The sequence below is a fragment of the Dipteris shenzhenensis genome, chromosome 33 (genome assembly GCF_047967505.1).
Source record: "Dipteris shenzhenensis isolate YYH24624 ecotype China chromosome 33, Dip_SZ_1.0, whole genome shotgun sequence".
NCBI lineage: Eukaryota > Viridiplantae > Streptophyta > Polypodiopsida > Gleicheniales > Dipteridaceae > Dipteris > Dipteris shenzhenensis.
The window spans coordinates 12297137-12321146 of record NC_141628.1 but is presented as its reverse complement, the minus strand read 5'-3'; the positions used below and the strand labels follow the sequence as shown (position 1 = coordinate 12321146).

At 43.5% G+C, this 24010-nt stretch overlaps 1 protein-coding gene across 1 annotated transcript; it reads left to right on the top strand.

Annotated features, from left to right (window-relative positions):
• Positions 1 to 41: 41 nt before the first annotated feature.
• LOC147879701 (uncharacterized) lies at positions 42 to 24010 on the top strand. The gene is made up of 3 exons (XM_087372092.1): positions 42 to 2057; positions 2184 to 2221; positions 22641 to 24010. Exons 1-3 carry the CDS (start codon positions 170 to 172, stop codon positions 23715 to 23717), a joined length of 3003 nt encoding a protein of 1000 aa, XP_087228218.1. The 5' UTR covers positions 42 to 169; the 3' UTR covers positions 23718 to 24010.

Below are 24010 nucleotides of genomic sequence, written 5' to 3'. Positions count from 1 at the left end.
TTATTATTGTTGTGTCAACTCCATGATCGTCTTCTTCGTTCACCTCCATGCCTCCATCTCCACGCCTCTCTTCGATCTCTCCCATCATCTCATTCCGACGGACATCGAGCTCTTTTCCCTCTCCAGAATCTCACCCTTCCAGTTCCTTGCCTTACGCTTTCCTCCCTCCATGGCTTATCGCCATCTCCCCGACTTATCGACCTCCCTTTCTAGCTCCGCTTCCCCTCCGCTTGGCTTCCCCCCCCCTACGAGTCAGTCCCCTCTCTTGCCTTCCATTGCTTCGGATGCCTCCACTTCGTCTTCTCGAATCTTGAAGTCGTATGCCACTGTCGAGGGTTCCCACACCGCGTCTGCTCTTCATTCGTCGTGGATTCAGCGCCTCATCCCCTCGCCTGTCTCCTGCGGGGTGCATCAGCTGCCAACTGCGGACGTTCTTAGAGCGGGAACCCATGCCTCGAGCTACGCCGGGAATCCTACCGGCAGGCTTGCCTCGACGACTGAAGGTCTTGTTCCCGAGAGCAGCCATGCAAGGAACCTTGGCCTTACTGATGACCAATGTAAGCATTTGTATCGCAGCCAGAGAAACGGGGGAAGCGCCGGCACTGATGCCGGTGATAGCCACTATGGAGCTTTCGAGAAACGAGAAGGTTTCCAGCCCGAAACGCATGTGTGTCCAAAACCGCTTCCAATCGTGGAATCTTTACTTCCTGGTCGTGAGGGGGGGGGAGATTTTCTTGCATCTACGGAGAGACGTGTCGCTGCAAGGTTTCATAGTCCGTCGAAAGCTTCGAATGGCGGATGTTACTCGAATGAAAAACAAACAGGTCCGTTTCCAAGTCATGTGAAACCAAGAGAACACAGCAGCTTGAGTGAGAGCTACCACTCTTCTGGCTTCAAATCCTTATGGGTAGTTAAGGCCCCTTCCAATCTATCGGAGTCCATGCGTGACTCTTTCATTGACACTGCTGCCCGTAAGTCTGCGTCAAGCAAGGCTCCTTCGGGGCTTCCTTTTGGTGGCAGGGAGTGCTATATCACGAGTAGGGGAAGATCGGATCTTCCAGAGACAGGGCCTGTTGTTTCACGGACTGAAAGCCCTAACGACTCCGATAATGAACGAAGGCAGGCTACTTTGAGTGCAGAGTGTATTTCTTCTACAAGTAAGTTTGAATCTGTAAACTCCAGGCTGCCTTGTGAAACATTGGGAGAGCTCCATACAGAAAGTAGAGGTAAATTGCTGTATTCTGATGGGGGGGATAGAGAATTTATAGCCTCGAAGACAAGAGGCGGAAAATTCTCTGTACAGAGTCCTGATTTGGTGAAGAATCTGGAAGCATCGGGAAGCAAGAAAGACTATTTGCATACGTGGAAACGCCATTTTTCTGAACACAAGACTTACTTCAAACCAGAAGCCTATGCGTTCGGTAAAAGGCGAAGTGCATCTAATATTGAGAGGCTAGGGGCAAAGCAAGCACCTGAATGTGATATAGACTCTTCTCCTCTTAATTATGGTAATAAGTGTGCAAAACGGGAATTAGGCTCTACTACACCTAGTGGAGAAGCTCATCTGGATTTAAGTTTCTCTCATGGATTCCAGCATGAACGGCCTGGGACTTCTGCTTCATTCAGCTTCAACCTTGAAAACGTGCCCTTGGATAAAGGGTCAGGTGCAGAGACAATGGGTGTTGAATGGCCATTTCCTTTGACATCAGAAAAGAGCAGAATTTCCTGTGAATCATCTGGAACTGCCAGCCTTCCTCGAGAAGTTTGTGCAGCCTTGCTACAAGACAATGAATTAACGAACATACACCTCTCCTCCGAAAGAAGAAATGGAGGTACTACATTCACACAGCAGTGTTCATGGCCCTTTGAGATCAGAGGCTTGTCGAGCCCTTTGCCCTTGAGTCAGGTGCTGCTCAAGGATGATGGACCTGACAAGACTACCTGCAATTATCCTAGAGATGCATTTTCTGTTATTGAGGGTCACAATGTCCATGGTTGTGCAGCAAAACAAGCTATTTGCAACAAATTGCAAGAACCAAAAAATAAGCTTATTTCAGGTAATTTATTGCCCCACTGCAGACATGTGCTTTTGCTCATTTGGTCTTTGTTAGTAATTGTTTGGTACAGAGTGGCTCCCAAATTCAGTTTGACTCTAAATTATATGATATTGTAATGTTTTGTAGGAGTAGCTGCTCGGTGCTCAGGACTGGAGGGGATTAAGGTAAATGGTCAATTGCATTACTATTCTACATTCATTCTCAAAGTTGCTAGCGCATGCCCCCCAAACAAACCCTTGCACACAGGCATTGCCCAAACCAACCCTTTTAGCGTACGTGAGCAGAGGGAAGGGGGGAGAGAGAGAGAGAGAGAGGGGGGGGGGTGCCAAACTCATTATGCAAAATAAACAGTGCCGTTATGATTCACCATGTATAGCAGGGAATGTCAATGAATTCTCTGCTCACATCATCAGTGCCCATCATTGGATCCAGGTAAACATCGAGTTCCGCTCATATCTTTGGTGGTATAGGGGAAGACTTACTTATGAAGGCTAACACTTGACGTGAAGAAATACAGTCCACATCATGTCATCCAAGCTACAATTGCTTGTAACTACAGGGTTTGACTAGAGCAATGTGAGCATTTGCAATCGTAGTTTGTTAAAATGTACCTGGAGACAATACATCTGTTATTGAGAATGTCCATTTTCTTGGGCATTACTTGCCATGTGTATGATGCCATCTATCCATCACCCCACTAGAGGACTTCTTTAGATAATAGCCCCTTTTTTCAAGCTGGTCAAGCTGGAAAACTTCTTTCAAAATTATAATCCTTAAGGTCCTTAAAAAGTAGAGAAGAACGCTGTGGTAAGAGGTTTATGCTACCTCTTGACTAGTATTGAAACGCAAGAAGGATTGGTTCTAGAAATGATTCTATAGCTGCAAACTGCAATTACAACGGAACAAAAACTCTTCGATAAGAGTAAGCAATCAAAAAAGCAAGTTCATACTGTCCAAGTGTCGCCGATTCCATAATTTTGTCTAAAGTAAATTACAAACTCCCTTCTTTCCATTGTTCTATAAAAATTCTAATTTGTAAGATTGGATATATTCGAGTGTTGTGAAGGTGTATATATACAAGTGTTGCGGATTCCTCAACATTCTCACTATATGGAAGCAAAAGTCTTCCATGAGGATGAAACACATGCTTGCTTTGTTCATGTGGCAGTCCACATTTGGCCCCCATAACTTTGTAATGATGCATGCGATTCTTAATGGGAAGAGGGTTAGAGTTATGATGGATGATAGTGCCACTCATAACTTTTTGAACTACTCGTTTATTATGAAATGTAAATTTACTAAGAGTCCCATTGTACAAGTATGTGATCTCGTTGGTCAAAGGCTAAGATGAGAGAAAATCTGCAACACGATGGTTCATATGCAAATTCTGAATTTCAAGGATATAAAGAAACTCTTATGCATCTTTATAGGGTTGATGTAGTCTTGGGTGGGAAATGGTTCATGGGTTGGGTCATACCCCACAGAGGAGTTATTGAAATAACTCTATTACTTTTGAGAAGGAAGAACAATTGATCCGCCTTTATGGTAAAGATTATGTCATCCGAGCTACAATTGCTTGTAAATACAGGGTTTGACTAGAGCCATGTGAGCATTGGCAATTGTAGTTTGTTTAAATGTAGCTGGAGACAATACATCTGTTATTGAGGATGTCCATTTTCTTGGGCATTACTTGCCCTGTGTATGACACCATCTATCCATCACCCACGAGAGGACTTCTTTAGATAACATCACTTTGTTTGAGACAAAATGTTTTTCAAGCTTGTCAAGCTGGAAAACTTTCTTTCAAAATTATAATCCTTAAGGTCCTCTTAAAGTAGAGAAGAACTCCGAGTATTGAAAGGCAAGAAGGATTGGTTTTAGAAATGATTCTATAGCCGCAGACTGACCTAATTAATTACAACGGAACAAAAACTCTTTTGATATGATCAAGCAATCAATGAAGCAAGTGCGTATTGTACGATTGTTGCCGATTCCATAATTTTGTCTAAAGTAAATTACAAACTCCCATCTTTCCTTCGTTCTTTTGCTTGTTCTATAACAATTAGATTGGATATATTCTAGTCTTGTGAAGGTATATGTATACAAGTGTTGTGGATTCCTCAATATTCTCACTATATGGAAGGACAAGTCTTCCATGAGGATGAAACACATGCTTGCTTTGTTCATGCGGCAATCCACATTTGGTCCCCATAACTTTGTAATAATGCATGGGATTCTTAATGGGAAGAGTGTTAGAGTTATGATGGATGATAGTGCCACTCATAACTACGTGTTCATTACAAAATGTAAACTAACTAAGAGTCCCATTGTACAAGTCTATGATCGGCTAAGACAACAGAAAGTCTGCAACACGATGGTTCATATGCAAATTCTGAAATTCAGGGTGGGAAATGGTTTATGGGTTGGGTCATACCCCAAAGAGGAGTTACTGAAATAACTCTATTACTTTTGAGAAGGATCAACAAGTGATCCGCCTTCATGGTCAACATGGTTCTCTCATTAGTTGTATGCAGCTGGAGCACTCGTTCGTGCATGAGAATGCCAAGGGATTTCTTTGTGATGTTCTTTTTGTTGGTCAAAACAAACAATGAAAGGTTCAAATTTTTGTTGCATGAGTTTTGTTGATGTTTTTCATGAGTAACTTCTTGATGGTTTACCTCGAGTGTATAGTAGATCATCTTTGTACCCTTGGATGTCTAGCACTTAGACTGTCATGTGATTCAAACAAGATACACCATCTCTATCTCTCATCCCAGGTACACAAACCTTACCCTTTCGGAAAAGCAGGTTTCTCGTAATTTGTTACCAAGAGGGACATTCCTAGCTTGTACTTTATCCCAGACACCTTTGAAGAGTTCATCTCCAGGAGAAATTCTAATGAGAGTGTCATACAGCTCTGAATGGATCTCTGTGAAGCAAAGTTGATTCACCCTACTAATTCTGCTCAAGGCATCAGCTACCTTGCTGGTAGATCTTTCTTGATAACGAATCTTGAAGTCAAACTCATGCATTGATTCCGACCACTAGGCTTTTCTGCCCCTTAGATCAGTGGAGTTGCACAAATACTTTGGAGAAGCATGACAAAATATGAAGAGGGGAGAGGAGAAGAGTGGAGATGAGGAGAGAGGGCACAGCTAGAGAGCACACCACAAATGACTAACTGTACACTAGAATTAGTTGAAAAAATAGAATATATACAAACCCTTTTAGGGTTAGGGTTAGGGGATCTAACCCTTTCCTTTATAGCACTCTATAAGGTTAGTGCTATGCACATATGATCACGTGATGGTGCTATGCACACATGATCACATGATGTTGAGCGTGAACTCTCAACACCTTCCCTCAAGATCAACATCATGAAGTAGGCCTTCCCTCAAGATGATGATTCTGGGGAATCGAAGAAGGACTGAGCATTACATTCCATCACACCCCTTTAATGGGAATGTCCTTCCTCTGCATCAAACCAAGAGCTAGTCGGTGTTTCTCGAATAGCTCTTTACCGAGTGGTTTGGTAAAGATGTCTGCAACATTTTCTTTGCTATCACAATGCTGCAGTGTGATGTCACCAAGTAACACTCTTTCTCTGATGAAGTGCTCTCTGACATCAATGTGCTTTGTTCTGGAGTGATATACTGGATTTTTGGCCAATGCTTGAGCCGATTGATTATCACAGTATATTGTTGTTGGCTTTGACTCATCAAAGTAATCTGTTTCTGACAATAGTCTTCTGAGCCATATAGCCTCACATGCACCTGTAGTGAGTGCTCTATATTCTGCTTCAGTTGAAGACAAAGAAACAGTTGGCTGTTTGTTTGACAACCATGATATAGCACCTTGACCAAGGAAAAATGCATATCCCTGTGTCGATCTCCTGGTGTCATGATCTCCAGCATAGTCACTGTCACAGTATCCATGCAACCGTGGATGACTTCCTCTGTATTCTATCCCAAACTGTCTTGTACCTCTGATGTATCTTAAGACTCTTTTGGCTGCATTCCAGTGAGACTGTTTTGGATTTGCCATAAACTGTGCTAGTGAGCTTACTGCATAACAAATATCTGGCCGTGTGATTGTCAGATATATAAGAGATCCAATGAGTTGCCTGTAGTATCTGTCATTGACTGTAGGCTTTTCTGAATCTTTAGTAAGTTTCAAACTCTGTTCCATGGGAGTGGCTGCAATCTTGCAATCTGCCATATGAAACTTCTTCAGGAGACTGTCAACATATTTGAGTTGACTCATGAATGTACTATCTGAATCTCTCCAGAACTCAATTCCAAGACAATAGTGCATAAGTCCAAGATCTTTCATATCGAACTCTGCAGATAAGTCTTGTTTTAGTTTTCTGATGAAGCTATCCTTGCTTCCTGTCACAATCAGATCATCTACGTACAAAAGTGCAATAGTAATATCTTCCCCTTGAACTTTGTAGTAGAGAGTATGATCTGCATTGGACTTTATGTATCCCAGATCAGCAAAATACTTGTCAATTCTGCTGTACCAACTTCTGGGTGCTTGCTTTAAGCCGTAGAGACTTTTGTTGAGATGGCAAACCTTGTTCTCTTTTCCTGGTTCAACATAACCGGCTGGTTGTTGCATGTAGACTTCCTCGTCTAGGTAACCATTGAGAAATGCATTCTTGACATCGAGCTGATACACATTCCATTTACTGAGTGTCGCTAGTGATATCAAGAACCGTATGGAATCCATCTTTGCTACTGGAGCATAAGTCTCATCATAATCTTGGCCATATTGTTGTGCAAATCCTTTTGCAACTAATCTGGCTTTGTATCTCTGAATACTGCCATCTGGATTGTACTTCACTTTGTATACCCATTTGTTGGCTATGGCCTTCTTTCCTGGTGGAAGGTCGCATAATTCCCAAGTGTTATTTTTATACAAAGCATCCATTTCTTCATTCATTGCAGTTTGCCATTCTGGCTTATCTACTGCGTCTTCGAAGTACACTGGCTCTTCTGTAGCCATGATGGTAGTCATAAGAGCATAGTTGGTGGTTTCCACCTGAATTGCTTTGCCTTTCTGAGCATATGTCAATCTGGCTGGTGGTCTGCTTTCCCTAGTAGACCGTCTGAGCTGCTGTGACGCTGATTGGGGTGTTGCTGGCAATTCTTGCTCTTCTTCATCAACCTGTTCTGTAGATGACTGTGAAGTCGATGCTTCTATCTCCTGTGTAGGTGAGGTTTTCCATTCTGATTCCTCATCGAAGATTACATCTCTGGAGATAATGACTTTGCGGTTGATGGGATCATACAATTTGTATGCTTTGCTTTCTTCACTGTAGCCAACCATGATGCATTTGCGTGACTTCGCATCCAATTTCCTGCGATGATCATCATGTATGTGGGCATATGCTATGCAACCAAATATGCGGAGATGCCCAATGCGTGGCTTGTGTCCAGTGAATGCTTCATAAGGAGTCATATCTTGTATCGGTTCGGTAGGAAGCCGATTAAGCTAGTAGTTAGCTGTAGCTATTGCTTCTGCCCAATACTGATTTGGAAGATGCTTTTCACTAAGCATTGCTCTAGCACTGTCTGCTAAAGTCCCATTCTTCCTTTCAGCTATTGCATTTTGTTGAGGAGTATCTGCACATGTGAATTGTCTTCGAATACCGTGAGTTTTGCAAAAGTTGATGAAGGCTGAAGACATGTATTCACCTCCTCTGTCTGATCTCATGACCTTGATCTTTCTGCCTGTCTGGTTTTCTACCATGGCTTTGAATTCTTGAAATCTGGCAAACACTTCAGATTTCTCTTTCAGAAAGTAGACCCAACAATATCTGCTGTAGTCGTCGATGAAGGTCAAGTAATAAAGTGAACCATTGATGCTGCGGGTCTGGGCATAACCCCATACATCTGTATGAATTAAATCAAGAATACCTCGTGCACGAGAGGTACTTCTGACAAAGTTGGTTCGCTTTTGTTTGCCGAAGCAGCATGCTTCACAAACCTTTCCAAGAAACTGTAGCTTCGGAATCCCAATTGCCATATTTTGATTCCTTAGATCTAACAAGTACTTGAAGTTGACATGACCATATCTCTTGTGCCATTTTGCAGATAGTGGCATCTGTTGCATTTGAGCTGACATGGCATGTTGATCTGGTACTGTAGCTAGCATCCTGTATAAGCGTCCTTCCTTGACACCTTTTGCTACTAGCTGACCTCTTTTGGATTTGTCTCTGATAGTGCATTCATCACCGTCGAAGATGACTTTGTAGTTGTGTTCCGTCATTTGACCTACTGACAAAAGGTTCTTGCTGAGCTTCGGAACATAGAGCACATCTTTGACTAATCCTTTTGTACCAGTGAAATTGTTCATAGGGATAACACCTGTCCCTTGAACCGGATTCGGTGTATTGTCTGCTGTGTAGATGACATTCTTTTGACCTTCTAATGGCTTCATTTCTGTGAACCATTCCTGGTGATTTGTCATATGAGATGATGCACCGCTGTCGATGTACCAAGGATCCTGTTCCACTTGGTCGACTTGATAATTGAAATCCTCTTTGGGATTGAAATCAGTGTCTAGGTGCATTGTATCAGTCTGATGCAATTCCTCACTTGCAAGAAACATATTGCCATGTTCATTTGCAAAATGGCTGTGACTAGAGTGTCCACCACGATGATTTCCTCTTCCTCGGGAATTCCCTCGATTACTGCTGTGGATTGATTGCCTTGGTCATACTGCTTCTTGTGGCAATCTCTTTCATAGTGTCCAAACTTGTGACAATAGTTGCATTGAATGTTTGACACATTGGTGGATGCATTTCCTCGTCCTTGAAATCTTCCTCGGTTGGAATGATTTCCTCTTTGCTGATTCTGATGTTGCTGAGGATGATGCTAATTCTGATGCTGATTCTGACTTTGTTGATGATGACCACTTTTCTGATATGATCTACCTCTGTTTTTGCCTTTGCCTCTGCTTCTGTCTGAAGCTGTGAATGCTTGATCATTAGAATGACCTTTATGTGCTTGAATGGCCTGAGTCCTGAGTTCTTCACCAAGTAGAACTGACTGAAGTTCTTCCAGTGTTGGAATTTGCCGTTGGATGGCAATACTCTGGACTAGATTCTCATATCCTTCTCCTAGTCCATTCAGGATTACTTGAACCATTTCTGCGGGATTCATAGTCTCTCCTGCTGCTGCAAGTTGATTGTTGTAGTCTTTGATGCGGAGTACATAAGCATGACCAGTTTCATTGCTATTGCGGAAACTCTGGTTGATCTGGTTTCTCAGGGTGAGAATCCTGGATGTGTTCTTGGACTCGTAGAGAGCTGCGAACATATCCCATGCTTCTTTTGATGTCTTGACTGTGTTGAGCTATCCTAGCATGACATCTTGCACTAATCCGTCATTTGACCTACTGTTCTTGCTGAGCTTCGGAACATAGAGCACATCTTTGACTAATCCTTTTGTACCAGTGAAATTGTTCATAGGGATAACACCTGTCCCTTGAACCGGATTCGGTGTATTGTCTGCTGTATAGATAACATTCTTTTGACCTTCTAATGGCTTCATTTCTGTGAACCATTCCTGATGATTTGTCATATGAGATGATGCACCGCTGTCGATGTACCAAGGATCCTGTTCCACTTGGTCGACTTGATAACTGAAATCTTCTTTGGAATTGAAATCAGTGTCTAGGTGCATTGTATCAGTCTGATGCAATTCCTCACTTGCAAGAAACATATTGCCATGTTCATTTGCAAAATGACTGTGACTAGAATGTCCACCACGATGATTTCCTCTTCCTCGAGAATTCCCTCTATTACTGTTGGATTGACCGCCTTGGTCATATTGCTTCTTGCGGCAATCTCTTTCATAGTGTCCAAACTTGTGACAATAGTTGCATTGAATGTTTGACACATTGGTGGATGCATTCCCTCGTCCTTGGAATCTTCCTCTGTTGGAATGATTTCCTCTTTGCTGATTTTGATGTTGCTGAGGATGCTGCTGATGCTGATGCTGATTCTGACTTTGATTTTGACCACTTTTCTGATATGATCTACCTCTGTTTCTGCCTTTGCCTCTGCTTCTGTTTGAAGCGGTGAATGCCTGATCATTAGAATGACCTTTACGTGCTTGAATGGCCTGAGTCCTGAGTTCTTCACCAAGTAGAACTGACTGAAGTTCTTCAAGTGTTGGAATTTGCCGTTGGATGGCAATACTCTGGACTAGATTCTCATATCCTTCTCCTAGTACATTCAGGATTACTTGAACCATTTCTGCGGGATTCATAGTTTCTCTTGCTGCTGCAAGTTGATTGTTGTAGTCTTTGATGCGGAGTACATAAGCATGACCGGTTTCATTGCTATTGCGGAAACTCTGGTTGATCTGGTTTCTCAAGGTGAGAATCCTGGATGTGTTCTTGGACTCGTAGAGAGCTGCGAACATATCCCATGCTTCTTTTGATGTCTTGACTGTGTTGAGCTGTCCTAGCATGACATCTTGCACATTCTGCTTGATCAGGTGATAGGCATACTTGTCTTTCTTATCCCATTCTGCTTGAGCTCGGGCAATGGCAGGATCGCTACTGATGCGGAAACTGTTTGTGTAGATGTAGATCCCGTTGCTGGTGCTGTGACATCAGATGGAGTAGAGCTACTGGTGGCTGGATCGGCCAATGGTCTAGGTATGGATCCATCAACATACTCCCATTTGTCCTGAAGCACAAGAATGGTCTCCATTCGGTATTTCCATGTACCGTAATTGGAGTTGTCTAACTTAGCAGATGCCTCCAGATTGAGGTTGCTAGTCGACATGGTGCAAACAATGTACTCAAGAAGTGTCCTGGAAAACTCTGTATGAATCAACTGCAAATACACTGAAGATGCCAAGTGAAATCTCTGTACCGTCGGTGAAGATAGAACTGCAGTAAATAAGATCTGACCTGTGTTACAAGGCTTGTGGCAATGATGCCGGGAATAGCCAAGAGGCTTTACAAGGCTGAAAAATGATGTGCACGATGCCGTGAGATAGCCAAATAGGCTTTACAATGGTGGCATGTGTGTGTGAAATCAAGTGCTATCTGCCCACTGAATCAATCTGCAATGCCTCTGAACTCTGAAGTCTGCTCACTGAACTGATGAACGTATGGTTTCAGGTAATGCAATGATGTGAAATCGGATGTGAGCGTATGGACTGACTCCGAGTAGGTACTAGTCGGGAATTTCGGGCATGGCTTAGATTGGCAACTTGGGGAATTCAAAGCGTCCCCTCTATGGCGATCTAGTCTACTCTGATCTAGATCTAAACCAACCGTCGATCGATGAAAGAACAGCAAATAATTCCTTTTCCTTTGTTCTTTTTAAGTGCTGGGTCAGATGCGTCGATGTAGAGGCAAATGTGCGTGAAGGAAGTGGTTTTGTCGGCGAGGCTTAAATGTGAGTGTAACTTGCGCCGAAATGTGCGCGTGATGTAACGAGCGCGTAGAGCACGAAAAATCGAGCGACTTTCCTTTTTGGAGCACCCTCAAATTCTTCCTGGATCAAGAGATATGACTTGATCTAGGTGGAGGGGCAAAAGGAGTGCAAATGGTGCTCAATGATGATGTGTCACTGTGAGTCACATGCAGTGATGATGTGGCACTGTGCTTAGCAAGAGGTGTGCCAGTGAAGCTCTGTGCTGAGGTGGCAGTGCTGAGGTGTCACTCATGACGTGGCACTGATGACGTGGCACAGATGACGTGGCACAGATGACGTGGCCAGATGACGTGGCCAGATGACGTGGCCAGATGACGTGGCCTGATGACGTGGCACAAGTGGCGTGGCAGATGACGTGGCCTGATGACGTGGCACAAGTGACGTGGCAGATGACGTGGCACAGATGACGTGGCAGATGACGTGGCCTGATGACGTGGCACAGATGACGTGGCTTGATGACGTGGCACAAGTGACGTGGCAGATGACGTGGATAAGGCTAACCAATCCTGGGAGGATAACCCAACCTCTGGTTATAGTAAGCTAACCCAAGTGAAAGGCTATCTGCCACGTGTCAGTTAGTGGTGAGGTGAGAGAATGTAGAGAGAGAATAGTTATGGCTCTCTGACGTCCACGGCGAGAAGGCGACTCCGTCGGTCGTTCGTAGGAGTCTGTCGTTGCGGAGCTGCAGTCAATTTCTCCGCATGGCTTTAGAACTTCTTCTTCGCAACGAACTGGGTGCCGCGGCTCCTCGAAGCTCTGGGTAGTTCGATGAGAGGGCAGGCTTGCAGGAACCAGTCCTTTGGAAAGGAGCGCGCCTTGAAAGAGTCGGTTTCGGAGACAGGCTGTTGAAGCCGTTGAAGGAGCGTCGCTTGGAAGACGGGAGCTGCTGGCTAACCGTGAGCCTTCAATGCCAGAGCTTTGAAGCTGTACCTCAGAAGCTTTCGGTCGCCATGCTTTCGGTCGCCTTGGAGGCTGTCGGTTACGTTGATGGAGGAGCTAGTATTGAGTAAGGAGCTTTGCTTTGGAGCTTGGGAGCCTGTGAGCTTGAAGGCATGGAGGTAGATGGCGACTGCAAGGGTCGCCTTAGTTGTAGCTGCTCGTTGGTCGAGTAGCTGCACGGGCTCTGGCGGAGAGGCGAATAGAGGCGAATGGCTTGCGAGGGGCTCGTTGGCGGAGCTTGGAGTTCATTTGCAAGCTTAGACTGTCGAGAAAGTCTATCCTCTCGGCTCACGACTCTAGCCCTGCATGCAGCGACTATGACAATGCACACAGCATGCTTCGAGACAAAGCCTACGGCTTCCAGTTACCTCTTCAACAGTGGCAAAGCGTGCGCAAGGCTTGCTTCATGGGGTTGCGCAAAGCCTGCTGCAGAAGAAAGGCTGTAAAAGATCGTATGGAGTAGCCTGCTTGCGTTGAAGATGCAGCTACGTCGACTGGAGCCAGTTGTTGAGGTCGTCCAAGCGTTGCTTGTGCATCAAGATAGGAGTCGGCTCCTTATCTCACATAATTTCTCACACAAAAAAAGTCTCTCACTCGATTCTTTTTCTCTCAAAAGAATAGATCTCTCCTATATCTCTCTCAATGAAGGAGTGAACGGAAACAGAATTCTTCCACTAGAAGAATTTCGATACAATCTCACACTTACAAGAATGAAATCTATCTCTCTTTCTCACTTGAAACTATCATAAGCACTCAAGCAATGAACGAAAATATGAACGGAAAAATCTCTCACATGAACAAAAAATTTCTCTCGACGGAAGTGAAGGGAAGGATCTCACAATCACTCAAGAGAACTCTCAATCTCACAATCTCTCTCACACTCTCAAGAAACTCAATGTCTCAACGGAAGACAAGGGAGCTCTGATACCATGACAAAATATGAAGAGGGGAGAGGAGAAGAGTGGAGATGAGGAGAGAGGGCACAGCTAGAGAGCACACCACAAATGACTAACTGTACACTAGAATTAGTTGAAAAAATAGAATATATACAAACCCTTTTAGGGTTAGGGTTAGGGGATCTAACCCTTTCCTTTATAGCACTCTATAAGGTTAGTGCTATGCACATATGATCACGTGATGGTGCTATGCACACATGATCACATGATGTTGAGCGTGAACTCTCAACAAGCATTATCAACGTAGACCACTAAGTTGAGCTATACAATAACGTCTCCACTTTTTTAACGCATGAATAATAGCATATAGTTCCTTTTTAGTCATACAAATGATCTTCTCCACCTTTTTCACCTGTGAATAATAGGATACAACTCCTTTTAATGTGTCGGCCTCTTATACTATGGCTTGGTTAGCTTTTTACTCTCAAAAGATACTGGTCTACCATCCTTGAGCAAGGCTGCTCAAACAACATAGTCATTGGCATCCATTTCAACGATGAAGGGTTTACTCGGATGATGATGTAACATAGGAGCTGTTGTAACATCATGTTTTCATTGCTTAAAACATGCAGGATCAAACCTGGGGTAATCGAGAAATCATAGGACATGAATAAGGAGTACAAAACATGTACAATGATCTCCTTAATGAATGAAAAAATGGGAGAAGTCAATACATAAAGCTGTAGAAAACTGAAGAAAAAGTAATCAGCAGCCCTTGGTGAACATCAGGTGAAAAGGGACACATAGGCAAAAGTTCTCTGGAATTGTTATTCTGGCACCAACCTATTTCTTAGACTCTGAAACACATAGCTCACATTAGAAATGGTTAGCGTTTTCAACTTAAATGAGGTTTGAACTTCAGAAATCGAAGGGAGCATGTTCAATATAAATAAAATCAGGTTTAGAAAGCCCTATGAGTGAAAAGAAATCTGGAAATCACTTTCTGGTAGCGTGGAAGACAAAAAACGGAACTGAATTCGAGAAAAACAGCACGTAAAAGAAAGCGTAGTGATTGATAGAAGTGAAGTACACGAAACATACTTGCCCTGTGACTCATCTTGGGTGTTGGAAAGGAAGAAACGTAGACTGAAGCACGGAACTGAAAACAGCGCGTAAAAGAAAGCATAGTGATTGATAGAAGTGAAATACACGAAACATACTTGCCCTGTGACTCATCTTGGGTGTTGGAAAGGAAGAAACGAAGACTGAAGCACAAATTCCGGCGTTGGACAACAGAAGTGCGTAGAGTTGATCTCAAACTTCTTATAGACCTGGGGTGAAAACAAAAAGCTATAGAAAGCACAAAAACAGGCTCAAAAAGCTGTAAAATTGATTTCTAACATCTTATTTTCTAATTGTAGTATTTGATTGGTTATTCTAGGTTAGAACAGTTTTTGAGAAATTAATTTAATTCTTGTATATATATATGTGTGTGTGTGTGTGTGTGTGTGTGTGTGTGTGTGTGTGTGTTACACACACACACACACACACACACATATACACACACACTTTTTTTTCCTAGTGAAAACTTTTGATTGATTATATTACAAGAGTAGCAACCTCAAAACGAGGCGCGCGCGCACACACACACATGTATACACACACATATATGTGTGTGTGTGTGTACATACATATACATATACATAGATATACATATATATACATATATATACATATATATGTGTGTGTGTGTGTACATACATATACATATACATAGATATACATATATATACATATATATATATATATGTATATATATGTATATACGCGCGCACACACACACACACACACACATATATGTGTGTGTGTGTGTGTGTGTGTGTGTGTGTGTGATGTGCATGGTGTACCTAGGGTTGGATATCAAGTGAACATGGGTTACGGGATAGCATAGGGCTGGATGGCTATTTTTAGCCGAGACTGCTATATATAGAGGTTGATTCATATATAGTGCTCGCTTTATATGGAGGGAGCTATTCATAGCATTGTGCTATCTATAGCGGGTTTCCTTCTATATAGAGGAAGGGCCAGTGCTATTGTGTAGATCAGTTGAGCGCTCCTCAACTGATGGATGGGACTTGGACCCAAGCCAGGACTCTGGCCATCTACATGGCGAATCATAGGTGGTGTATCGAAGGTCCTCTGGACGGGCTCAGGTGGTATGGGACGCTTGGGTTAGATATGGGCCTATGGATGAGTCGAGCTGCAGCCCACGTGCTCGGGGGTGGTCGGGAGGATCGAGGCGCCTGCGCTATGATTCTGGTTGGATTGAGGACGGGTTAGATCCTGCGGGGTCGAGTCATTTGGTATCAGAGCCGTCCTATCACAATTGAATTCAACGCGAGGTATGTAGAAAAGATGTCTTCTAGGTACGCTTTTCGAGATTGCTCTTGCAAATTTGAATTTCTGCTCATGTATGGGCTGAATCGTTGGCTGATGATGTGCGCTCATGATTGAGCGAGTTGTGGAAGAAATAGAAGTCCATAGGCTGTGTGCTCTCTCTCCGTTGCTACGTGTTTGGAAATCGAGATTCCTTGAGAAGGGTGATGTTTCAGCAAGAGATATGAGTATGTGTTGTTTCTGACCTATAACTGCCCACACTTGGGTTGTTGATGTGATTGGCTGTGTGGGGACGCGTGAGAGTGGGCTGGTTAGGGAAAGAATTCGTTCTAGGTTCTCAAGGATGAGATTCCTACCCTAGAGACCTAGATTTGTTGCAGTTGAGAAGTAGGAGGAAAGAGAGGGTGTACGTAAGCCAGAGAACGGCTTGTCTAGGAAATTCGGGCATCAGAGATAGAGGCGATATGATTGGGGGCAGGCGCTTGGCTTTGGGAAGGAGCGTATGGCCTGATTTTAGCGCGTTACTGTTTTTGGTTAAAAAAAGCAGGTTGCTTTTTCGTTTTTCTCTAGCAAGGAGAACACTTGCTCTAAATCAAGCACCCACCCTAAATTCGCCTAGCTTTTGATGGCTCTTCTTGGCTAATTATATACCCGGGATTCCTCTCTCTCTCTCTCACTTCAGCACTTCAGCGCATGAAGGCGAATTCCCCACCCTCTTTTTGTCTGAGATCAGCCTATCAGATTTCGCCATCTTTCTTGTTGTCCTCTACTTGCCTTCTTCCTTGATTCCACACAGCACCAGATTCTCTCTTGGGAAGAGCATGTGTTTGGACGCAGCTGCTTTTCTTCTAGTCCCTCTCCCGTGCGAGATATTTTCCAGCCATGGAAGGACATCAAAGTAATGAGACACCTACATTGGATTACTGCTTTATTGAGATGGAGGACGAGGCTACATTGGAGATTATTCCTCGTAGACCTCATGACTTGCTACGAGAGATGGATTCCTTGATGGATGAACTCTGGGAAACTCTTCACTACTATAAAACTCCTCAGTACTAGAAATATATTGAAGAAGGCTCATGCTGTTTCAAATGTAGACAGCTTGTTTTAAAGTCTTTATACCGCTTCCGTGCTATTGAGAAGCGATGAAGAGGTTGACATCCTCAGTTTTGACCGACACCCAATTATTTTTGGATCGACTGGATCTTTTGAACCACTCTTGGTTCAAGAAGTTCCCCAATTTTGTATGAATTATGTTCTAAATTGTCTTGTTATTAGTTTTGGTTAATTTGGTTATGATTTGTAACTTGTGGCATCTATAATTTGATGGGCTTTTTTTCAAATTATATAACGTGTACTTTTGTTCCATATATCTTGATGTTTTTTAGGTATATGGTACATTGAAGATGCTTGAGATTTTGTTACATCTTAAACTGGACTTAACTAAGACAATTGGATTTTCCTTTCTCGAATCTTGGTGCGTAGATTCCTGTTTGGTTTCTATTTGAAGTTTTGATCTCGATGTGATTGTGAGTTATGGCGTTTCTTCGAGTTATGGTTTGGACATATGAAGGCTCTTATTGATTAGACCAGGATGAGTCTTGTTGGATACCTTCTTTGAATCATGTCTAAAGGCGGGGTCATTCTGATTCTCTCTTTTTTAGCCCGAGGTCATGGATAGTCAGGATTCAAGAGTTGGTAGGGATGCTACCTACTGGTTTTCTTCTTTGACCTATTGGTTGGGGTATTGTAACACAAGGGGGTGATATAATCACATTAAGAAAAGGATTGAGAATGGATTTGCCACCCTAACTCAATCTGGGATCATTTGAGTTGAAGAGGGATTAGCTACCTGATTCACTCATATTGTCCTCCGAGTTTTTTATTTGCAGTATACTTTGGTGGTATGGGACACTAAGGTATGTTACATTAAAGATTCTCTGATGTGGTGGTATAATCCAGCGTGAAATAATACCCAAGGATCTCTAGGGTGAAGTACAAGTAGGCTGAATTGAATTGGGGGCAACCCGATTAGATTTTTTTAAACGAGGGCTGACTAAGATTCTTTACCCTGAGAGAAGCCATGTATTTTTTGGGTTCAACCCTGGAGCTCCATAGTCTAGACTCAATCTTAGGGAGGGTTACCGCATATCTTCTGATGATGGTATGTCAGTGCCTTGTTTGGAACTTGATGTTCCTAGATAAGAGATCCTAAGAACTGGATGATCTTGTGATCGGAGCGGTTTATTGTGCACAAGTTCATACAGGATATTCGGTAGTGGATCTTGTTTTAAGAGATTTCGAATTGTATGTTTCCGTAGTCTTTGGATCACATAGGATGTTATTCCTATGATGGTTGACTATATTCATGTCTAGAACAGTACCATTGACTGGATATAGCCAACTGAATTTTTCTGATTATCCTCATGTAGGGGCATTCCGAGGATAGATCAGGGGGACCATATCTTTGGTCATGATTTTGCCCATTGATACCTCCATGAAGATTCTTCCATCATGAGTTATGAACGGATACCTAATTATTGTGCGATGGAAAGTCTGTCATGTATTTCAACCCAAGAATTCGAATTACAAGGGTATTCTGTTGAGGGATTTTCTGAATACTAAGTAATTTAGGACATTAGGGTTGATAGAAATTGCAACTCAAAAATTGACCTCGAGGAGTTCAATTGATGGGGTTGTTCGAACAATGATTCATCGATCTCAACCTAAGATTTTGAGTTCAAGGATACTCAATAGATAAGGTTGATAGAATCATTTACCTTCAGGTACAGATTTAACCATGCTTGTGTATGGGATATGTCAACGGAACTAACTCTGTGGATTCTGGTGTTACTGGATTTCTCGAGGAGAATATATGTAACCTTGTTCAGATTGAGAGATTTACTTTTCTTGGGTTGGTTATCAAAGATTGTGGCCTTGGCCTGACATTTTCTTTGATTTGAATCTCATGGAAAGTATAGCACACTCAAACTGATAGTCAGAGTATAGTTATTGGCATGGACTCATCTTCACAGAGAGTTTCCGGGCTTTCTGGTGAACCCAGGAGTGAGTTCTTAGAGGAAGGGGAGTATGTCATGTGCATGGTGTACCTAGGGTTGGATATTAGGTGAACATGGGTTACGGGATAGCATAGGGCTGGATGGCTATTTTTAGCTGAGATTGCTATATATAGAGATTGATTCATATATAGTGCTCGCTTTATATGGAGGGAGCTATTCATAGCATTGTGCTATCTATAGCGGGTTTCCTTCTATATAGAGGGAGGGCCAGTGCTATTGTGTAGATCAGTTGAGCCTACTCAGTTGAGCGCTCCTCAACTGATGGATGGGACTTGGACCCTAGCCAGGACTCTGGCCATCTACATGGCGGATCATAGGTGGTGTATCGAAGGTCCTCTGGATGGGCTCAGGTGGTATGGGACGCTTGGGTTAGATACGGGCCTATGGATGAGTCGAGCTGTAGCCCACGTGCTCGGGGGTGGTCGAGAGGATCGAGGCGCCTGCGCTATGATTTTGGTTGGATTGAGGACGAGATTCTAGGTCAGTGATAGGATTAGATCCTGCGGGGTCGAGTCTGTGTGTGTGTATATATATGTGTGTGTGCACACACACAACACACACATATAAAATGGCTCTGTTGCGAAGCCTTTTCACGCACACATACACACACATGTATGTGTGTGTATATAAAACGGCTCCGTTGCGAAGCCTCTTCATCAACCTCTCTCTCAAGCTTCTACATCCACATTTTCCGGTGTGTTGCAGACATCATCAAGTGCTATTACAGAAGCATTTACACCTGTCTACTTAATTGGGCTTCTTTATTTCTTTGCATTGTGTTTGCTTGCCTGTGGGACAGCCTTGTCTGCCAGATTGGGACTTTCTTGCAGGAAGCTAGCTACATTTGGGCTTCCTTTCTCCTGTGACAATTTAGCATGGCAGATGGAGATGAGGGGTCACTACATGACTGTGATGAGGCTGCGTAACAAGAGCATGCACCTTCCACAGTGGATGCTCTGGTGGTATTGATGTTCCTATTACTCAGCCTCTCTCTCCTACATCTCAAGCTGTGCAGACACAATTTCTTGAGGCCTTCTTGATGGTACATTTCTCCAGTTGGGGCAAACAGGTTGGTTAGCAAATTTCTTAGCAGATTGGCTAGCAGCCCATCCAAATCTTGGCACACCCAGCATAGGACAAAGGCAAGCAGCCTATATCCTAGCATGGGATCAGTCGGACAGCCAGGGTGCATCCTCCACGCCACGCATTGGTTTTCTGGTAGATGCTCGACCCACAGTAGGATTTCAGCCTTTCAGTTTGCTTCAGTTTGAGCAACCTGCTTCCCAGTAGGGGGTTTATTGTGGTGTTGAAGGCACACATTCTTTGCACCCCTGACCCTTTTGCCGGACTTGAGGACGTCCTGCTGTTGACAGCTCTCTGCACCTTTGTAGATGGAGCCATCCCTCTTGGGCCAACCCACTGGTGTGCATTGGATGAGTGCTCCTATGAAGCATTGTCAGTCCCTTCACCACATCAGCCAGCATGCTTGGAGTTGTCTTGGGTTCATAGGGCAGTCCATGACAGTAGCAGTGCGGTCAATCTTCCTCTCAGCCTTTGGCATGCAGTCCTTGCATCGAGATGCATGTGATAGGAGCACACAGCCTGGGGTTCATACTCCATTTGCTCCGCTGATGAGTACCTACAGCGATACACAGTCTGTGCATTAGACGGATGCCTCTACATTCATCAGATGGGCACCAGCCCGGGATTGATGATATGCTATCCAAGGCATTACACTCTTACCGTGCTTTACTTGTGGCCATCCTTGAGGAGATGCAATTCCATTATTACGTGGACCTTGAGCTTGATGATTTGGGAGTAAACAACACATGAAATTATGCAGCAAAAGATGTCAAGGATAAGCTCATTGTGCACAAGTTCAAGGGTGACACACAAACTCTCAATGAGATGGAAGAATGGCTCATGAAGCTGGAAGACTACTTTCACTTTTATCCGAAACACGACAAGGAACGCATTATATTTGCTGGCATGCATTTATGGTTATGTTCACACTTGGTGGTGGTACATGAGGGACCGTCCACAAAGGGGCAGAGTTAAAAAAGCTGATGGCCTCTACATTTGTATCCCTGTTGATACTAGAGTAGTACTTGGCCGAATTTATGCACCATTTCAGCTGGCGAGCACAGTCCAAGAGTATTTGCAGAAGTTTTGGAGGCTCTCTCTTATTGTGCATGACATTTCCAAGAAGGGAAAGTTGCTGCGGTTCATTCATGGCTTGCACCCTGCCTTGGCCTCCGATGTGAGAGCTCTCGACTCTCAAACCATTGAGCAAGCTGCCAAGCTCGCAGAGGTATTCGATCCCAAGTATGCCTACAGGTACAAGAATGCTATAGGCAGCCTACATGGGACTGCATTTGAGCATGAATAGAAACCCCCGGATGCTTGAATGGCATGATTGGAAGGCTGTAGCAGCAGGTTTCCTACAATATCAGGCAGTAAAATGCCATACGCAAAGCCTTATAGGCACTCCGATAGGAATCAAGAGGAAAGCCACATGCTTTATCGGAAAAATCAGATATAAAACAGCATACACGAGCCATCATGGACAGCAGGCAGAGAGCAAACCAATGCTTTAAGTGTGGCGAGAAATGGACTTCTGAACACAGGGAAGTATCGAAATGCGAAATATGGGGAGAGCCAAATTGAGCATGATTGTTGAGCTCTCCGATGATGAGGAGGAGATGGTAGATGCTCCTGAGACCCTTAATGTGCTCATGAGGAGACAGATGGTGCACACGAGACATGACACTCTAGATGCCAGAGTCGGGAGTGGTTCTTGATCCTACTGGTACTACTAAGCGCCTAGAGTCTCTTTGGTGGAGCATCATGCTGATGTATCATTCCAAGCACGGAATGATGCTAATGGGAATACCCCTATGGATGATGAGGATCGAGACTATCCTCATTTCCATCCTTATCAGACTCTCGTACATAAATCAAATAGGCACAAACTGATTTCTTATGATGCCAAAGGCTTGCTCACCATCGGTATAAGGCTGCCCGAAACTCCGGTTTGAATTGTGATGTCTTGTCCCACCTGTTGAACCATCACCGTCGTCTTCCTGTAGTCGTAACGGGGCTGCATCTTATAGTGCCACGGTCGTCCTAATATTATGTCCATGTTTGCTATCCGCTCGACCTAGAAGTCTATGCGGTCTAAGTATCCTTGAATATGCACTCTTAGTTTGCTGCCAACGTTGGAATGAGCATCAGAAAACTTTTTTTTTTCCCCTGATTTTTCTTTTCTTAAGAATTTCATTTCTATCTTTCTTTTCTTTGCTGAGTGTCCACTCTCTTCTCTTACAATGAAGAACTTCCCCATCTAAATGAGCTCGTCCCCCACTTCCATGGGAGAACTTAAAGCAGTGAGGTATTTTTTTAAAAGAATGATACAGCAATTCTCCATGTCAACTTGAAAGAACACAATTTGGCAAAATAAATTTGGAATGCAGTCTTTATTTTGAACCTTCATATCCTCTTTGCATTCTTTTATTCTTGGTTTATTTGTTTGTTATTAGTGTTTCTCCTCTTTTTTTGGGCATTTTTTCATCTTGTGGACAGATATGTAGACTACCTTGATGCCTCTATTTCATAGCTCTGTGCTTGATCTCTGGCTTTGTTAAGAAACTCATTTTCATTTCTGAAACCTGTTCTTCTCTAGCAAACCATCAACTGCCACATTGTTGGTGACTTGAATGAATAATATTTTATGCATTTACAAAGAGGGTTGATTTTTGGTGTATCTAAAGGTTTATAATTGTACCCTGATGATATTTAGCCATTGCAGGATGAAGAAGAGGGACACGATATTACTTGGGGAAGTCCGGCAAAGCACAGCAAGGTGGTAGCATTTCCACATTGGAAGTCCTCTGCGAGGGGTGGTGAAAGCAGTCTCCTTGTCAAGAGGTGGGTGGAGTCAGCTTCTCCTGTGGATGCAGATTTGCAGAAGGTAGGTGCTGATCCTTATCCGTTTTCCACCAGCACTGGAAGCCTGATGGAATCATGTGCACTTCCTGCTCCCCCAACTCCAACTCAAGCACAGATACTTGTAAGCAGGCATCCAAGTATTATAAGTGATGTACTACGTTCTTCAATTCATGGGAAGCGATGTCAGGTTGAAACCAGCCGGCCTGCTGGAGCTACCTTCCATGTTGCTTCTGATGGGATGGGTTCTGGTGCTGGAGGGTGGGAAGGGCGTATCAGCAACTCGAAAATGTGGATACAGCGCTGGTGCAGTGGTACTTCTACGAAAAAGTCACAAGATTTTTCAATCTTGGGTAAAGAGTTGAGAGTGTCTGTTGCAAACAATGGTGTATCACAGGATCATCGATTGCTTAGAGGTTACAGAGATGCTCTATATCGAGATAGCAGAGGCAATATCCAGTGGAGAACAAGGAGCCCGGAGAACTTGGATTTTAGACACAGAAACACAGAGTGCCGTGACAGTGGGGCTGTTTCTGGTCTTGGTCTGGAAAATGGAAGGAGACGAGTGCATGCAAATGGAATGACTCATCATTTTATGGAGCGATTTCTCACTCCTAGTGCAGCTGCAATGGCAATCATTGGCACTACTGCTAGACAAGTTCATGCAACACAACCAACACAGAATGGTCTCTTTGCTGTTTGGTCGTCACTAGAGCATCCTGTGGTTAAAACGTCAGGAACTCAGGATGAAGCAATGGGACAGAAGAAGGATCTCTTCTGTGTCTGGCCATCGACGAAGGGTCCCATTGTGGAAACTTCAGAAACTCAAAATTGCAAAGATCTGGGCACAGATTCTAAACACAAGAAACAAATCACACAAGTGTCTGCAGAATATCCAGCGTGTAATATGCAGGATACCTGGTTTTGTACCCCAGGCTAGGACAGAGAAGAGCATACAGATTGCTCTGAGTCCTGTCTTATTACTCATGTTATATGTTCAGCTTACAAGGAAAAAAGCTTGTTTCAAGAAGTCCTCTCTTTCATGCCACCTGATCATTTACCAAATTTATTTTCCCCATGGCTTGTAATATTGTTGTAACATAAAGTAAGGGCCATTTTTCCATTAACATTGCACACATCCTATAGAGTTTTTATGCTTTATTTATAGTGAGTCGTTGTTCTTTAGTTTGAGCAGGCTGCAGCACAATGCAGCATTGTGGGTTAACAAATATA

Bases quoted from the DNA above. Each gene is read 5' to 3' on its own strand.
- LOC147879701 (XM_087372092.1), top strand. From the start codon at position 170: ATGGCTTATCGCCATCTCCCCGACTTATCGACCTCCCTTTCTAGCTCC. The intron at 2,058-2,183 runs GTAATTTATTGC...AATGTTTTGTAG, and splicing joins AAAAAATAAGCTTATTTCAG to GAGTAGCTGCTCGGTGCTCA. The intron at 2,222-22,640 runs GTAAATGGTCAA...TAGCCATTGCAG, and splicing joins CAGGACTGGAGGGGATTAAG to GATGAAGAAGAGGGACACGA.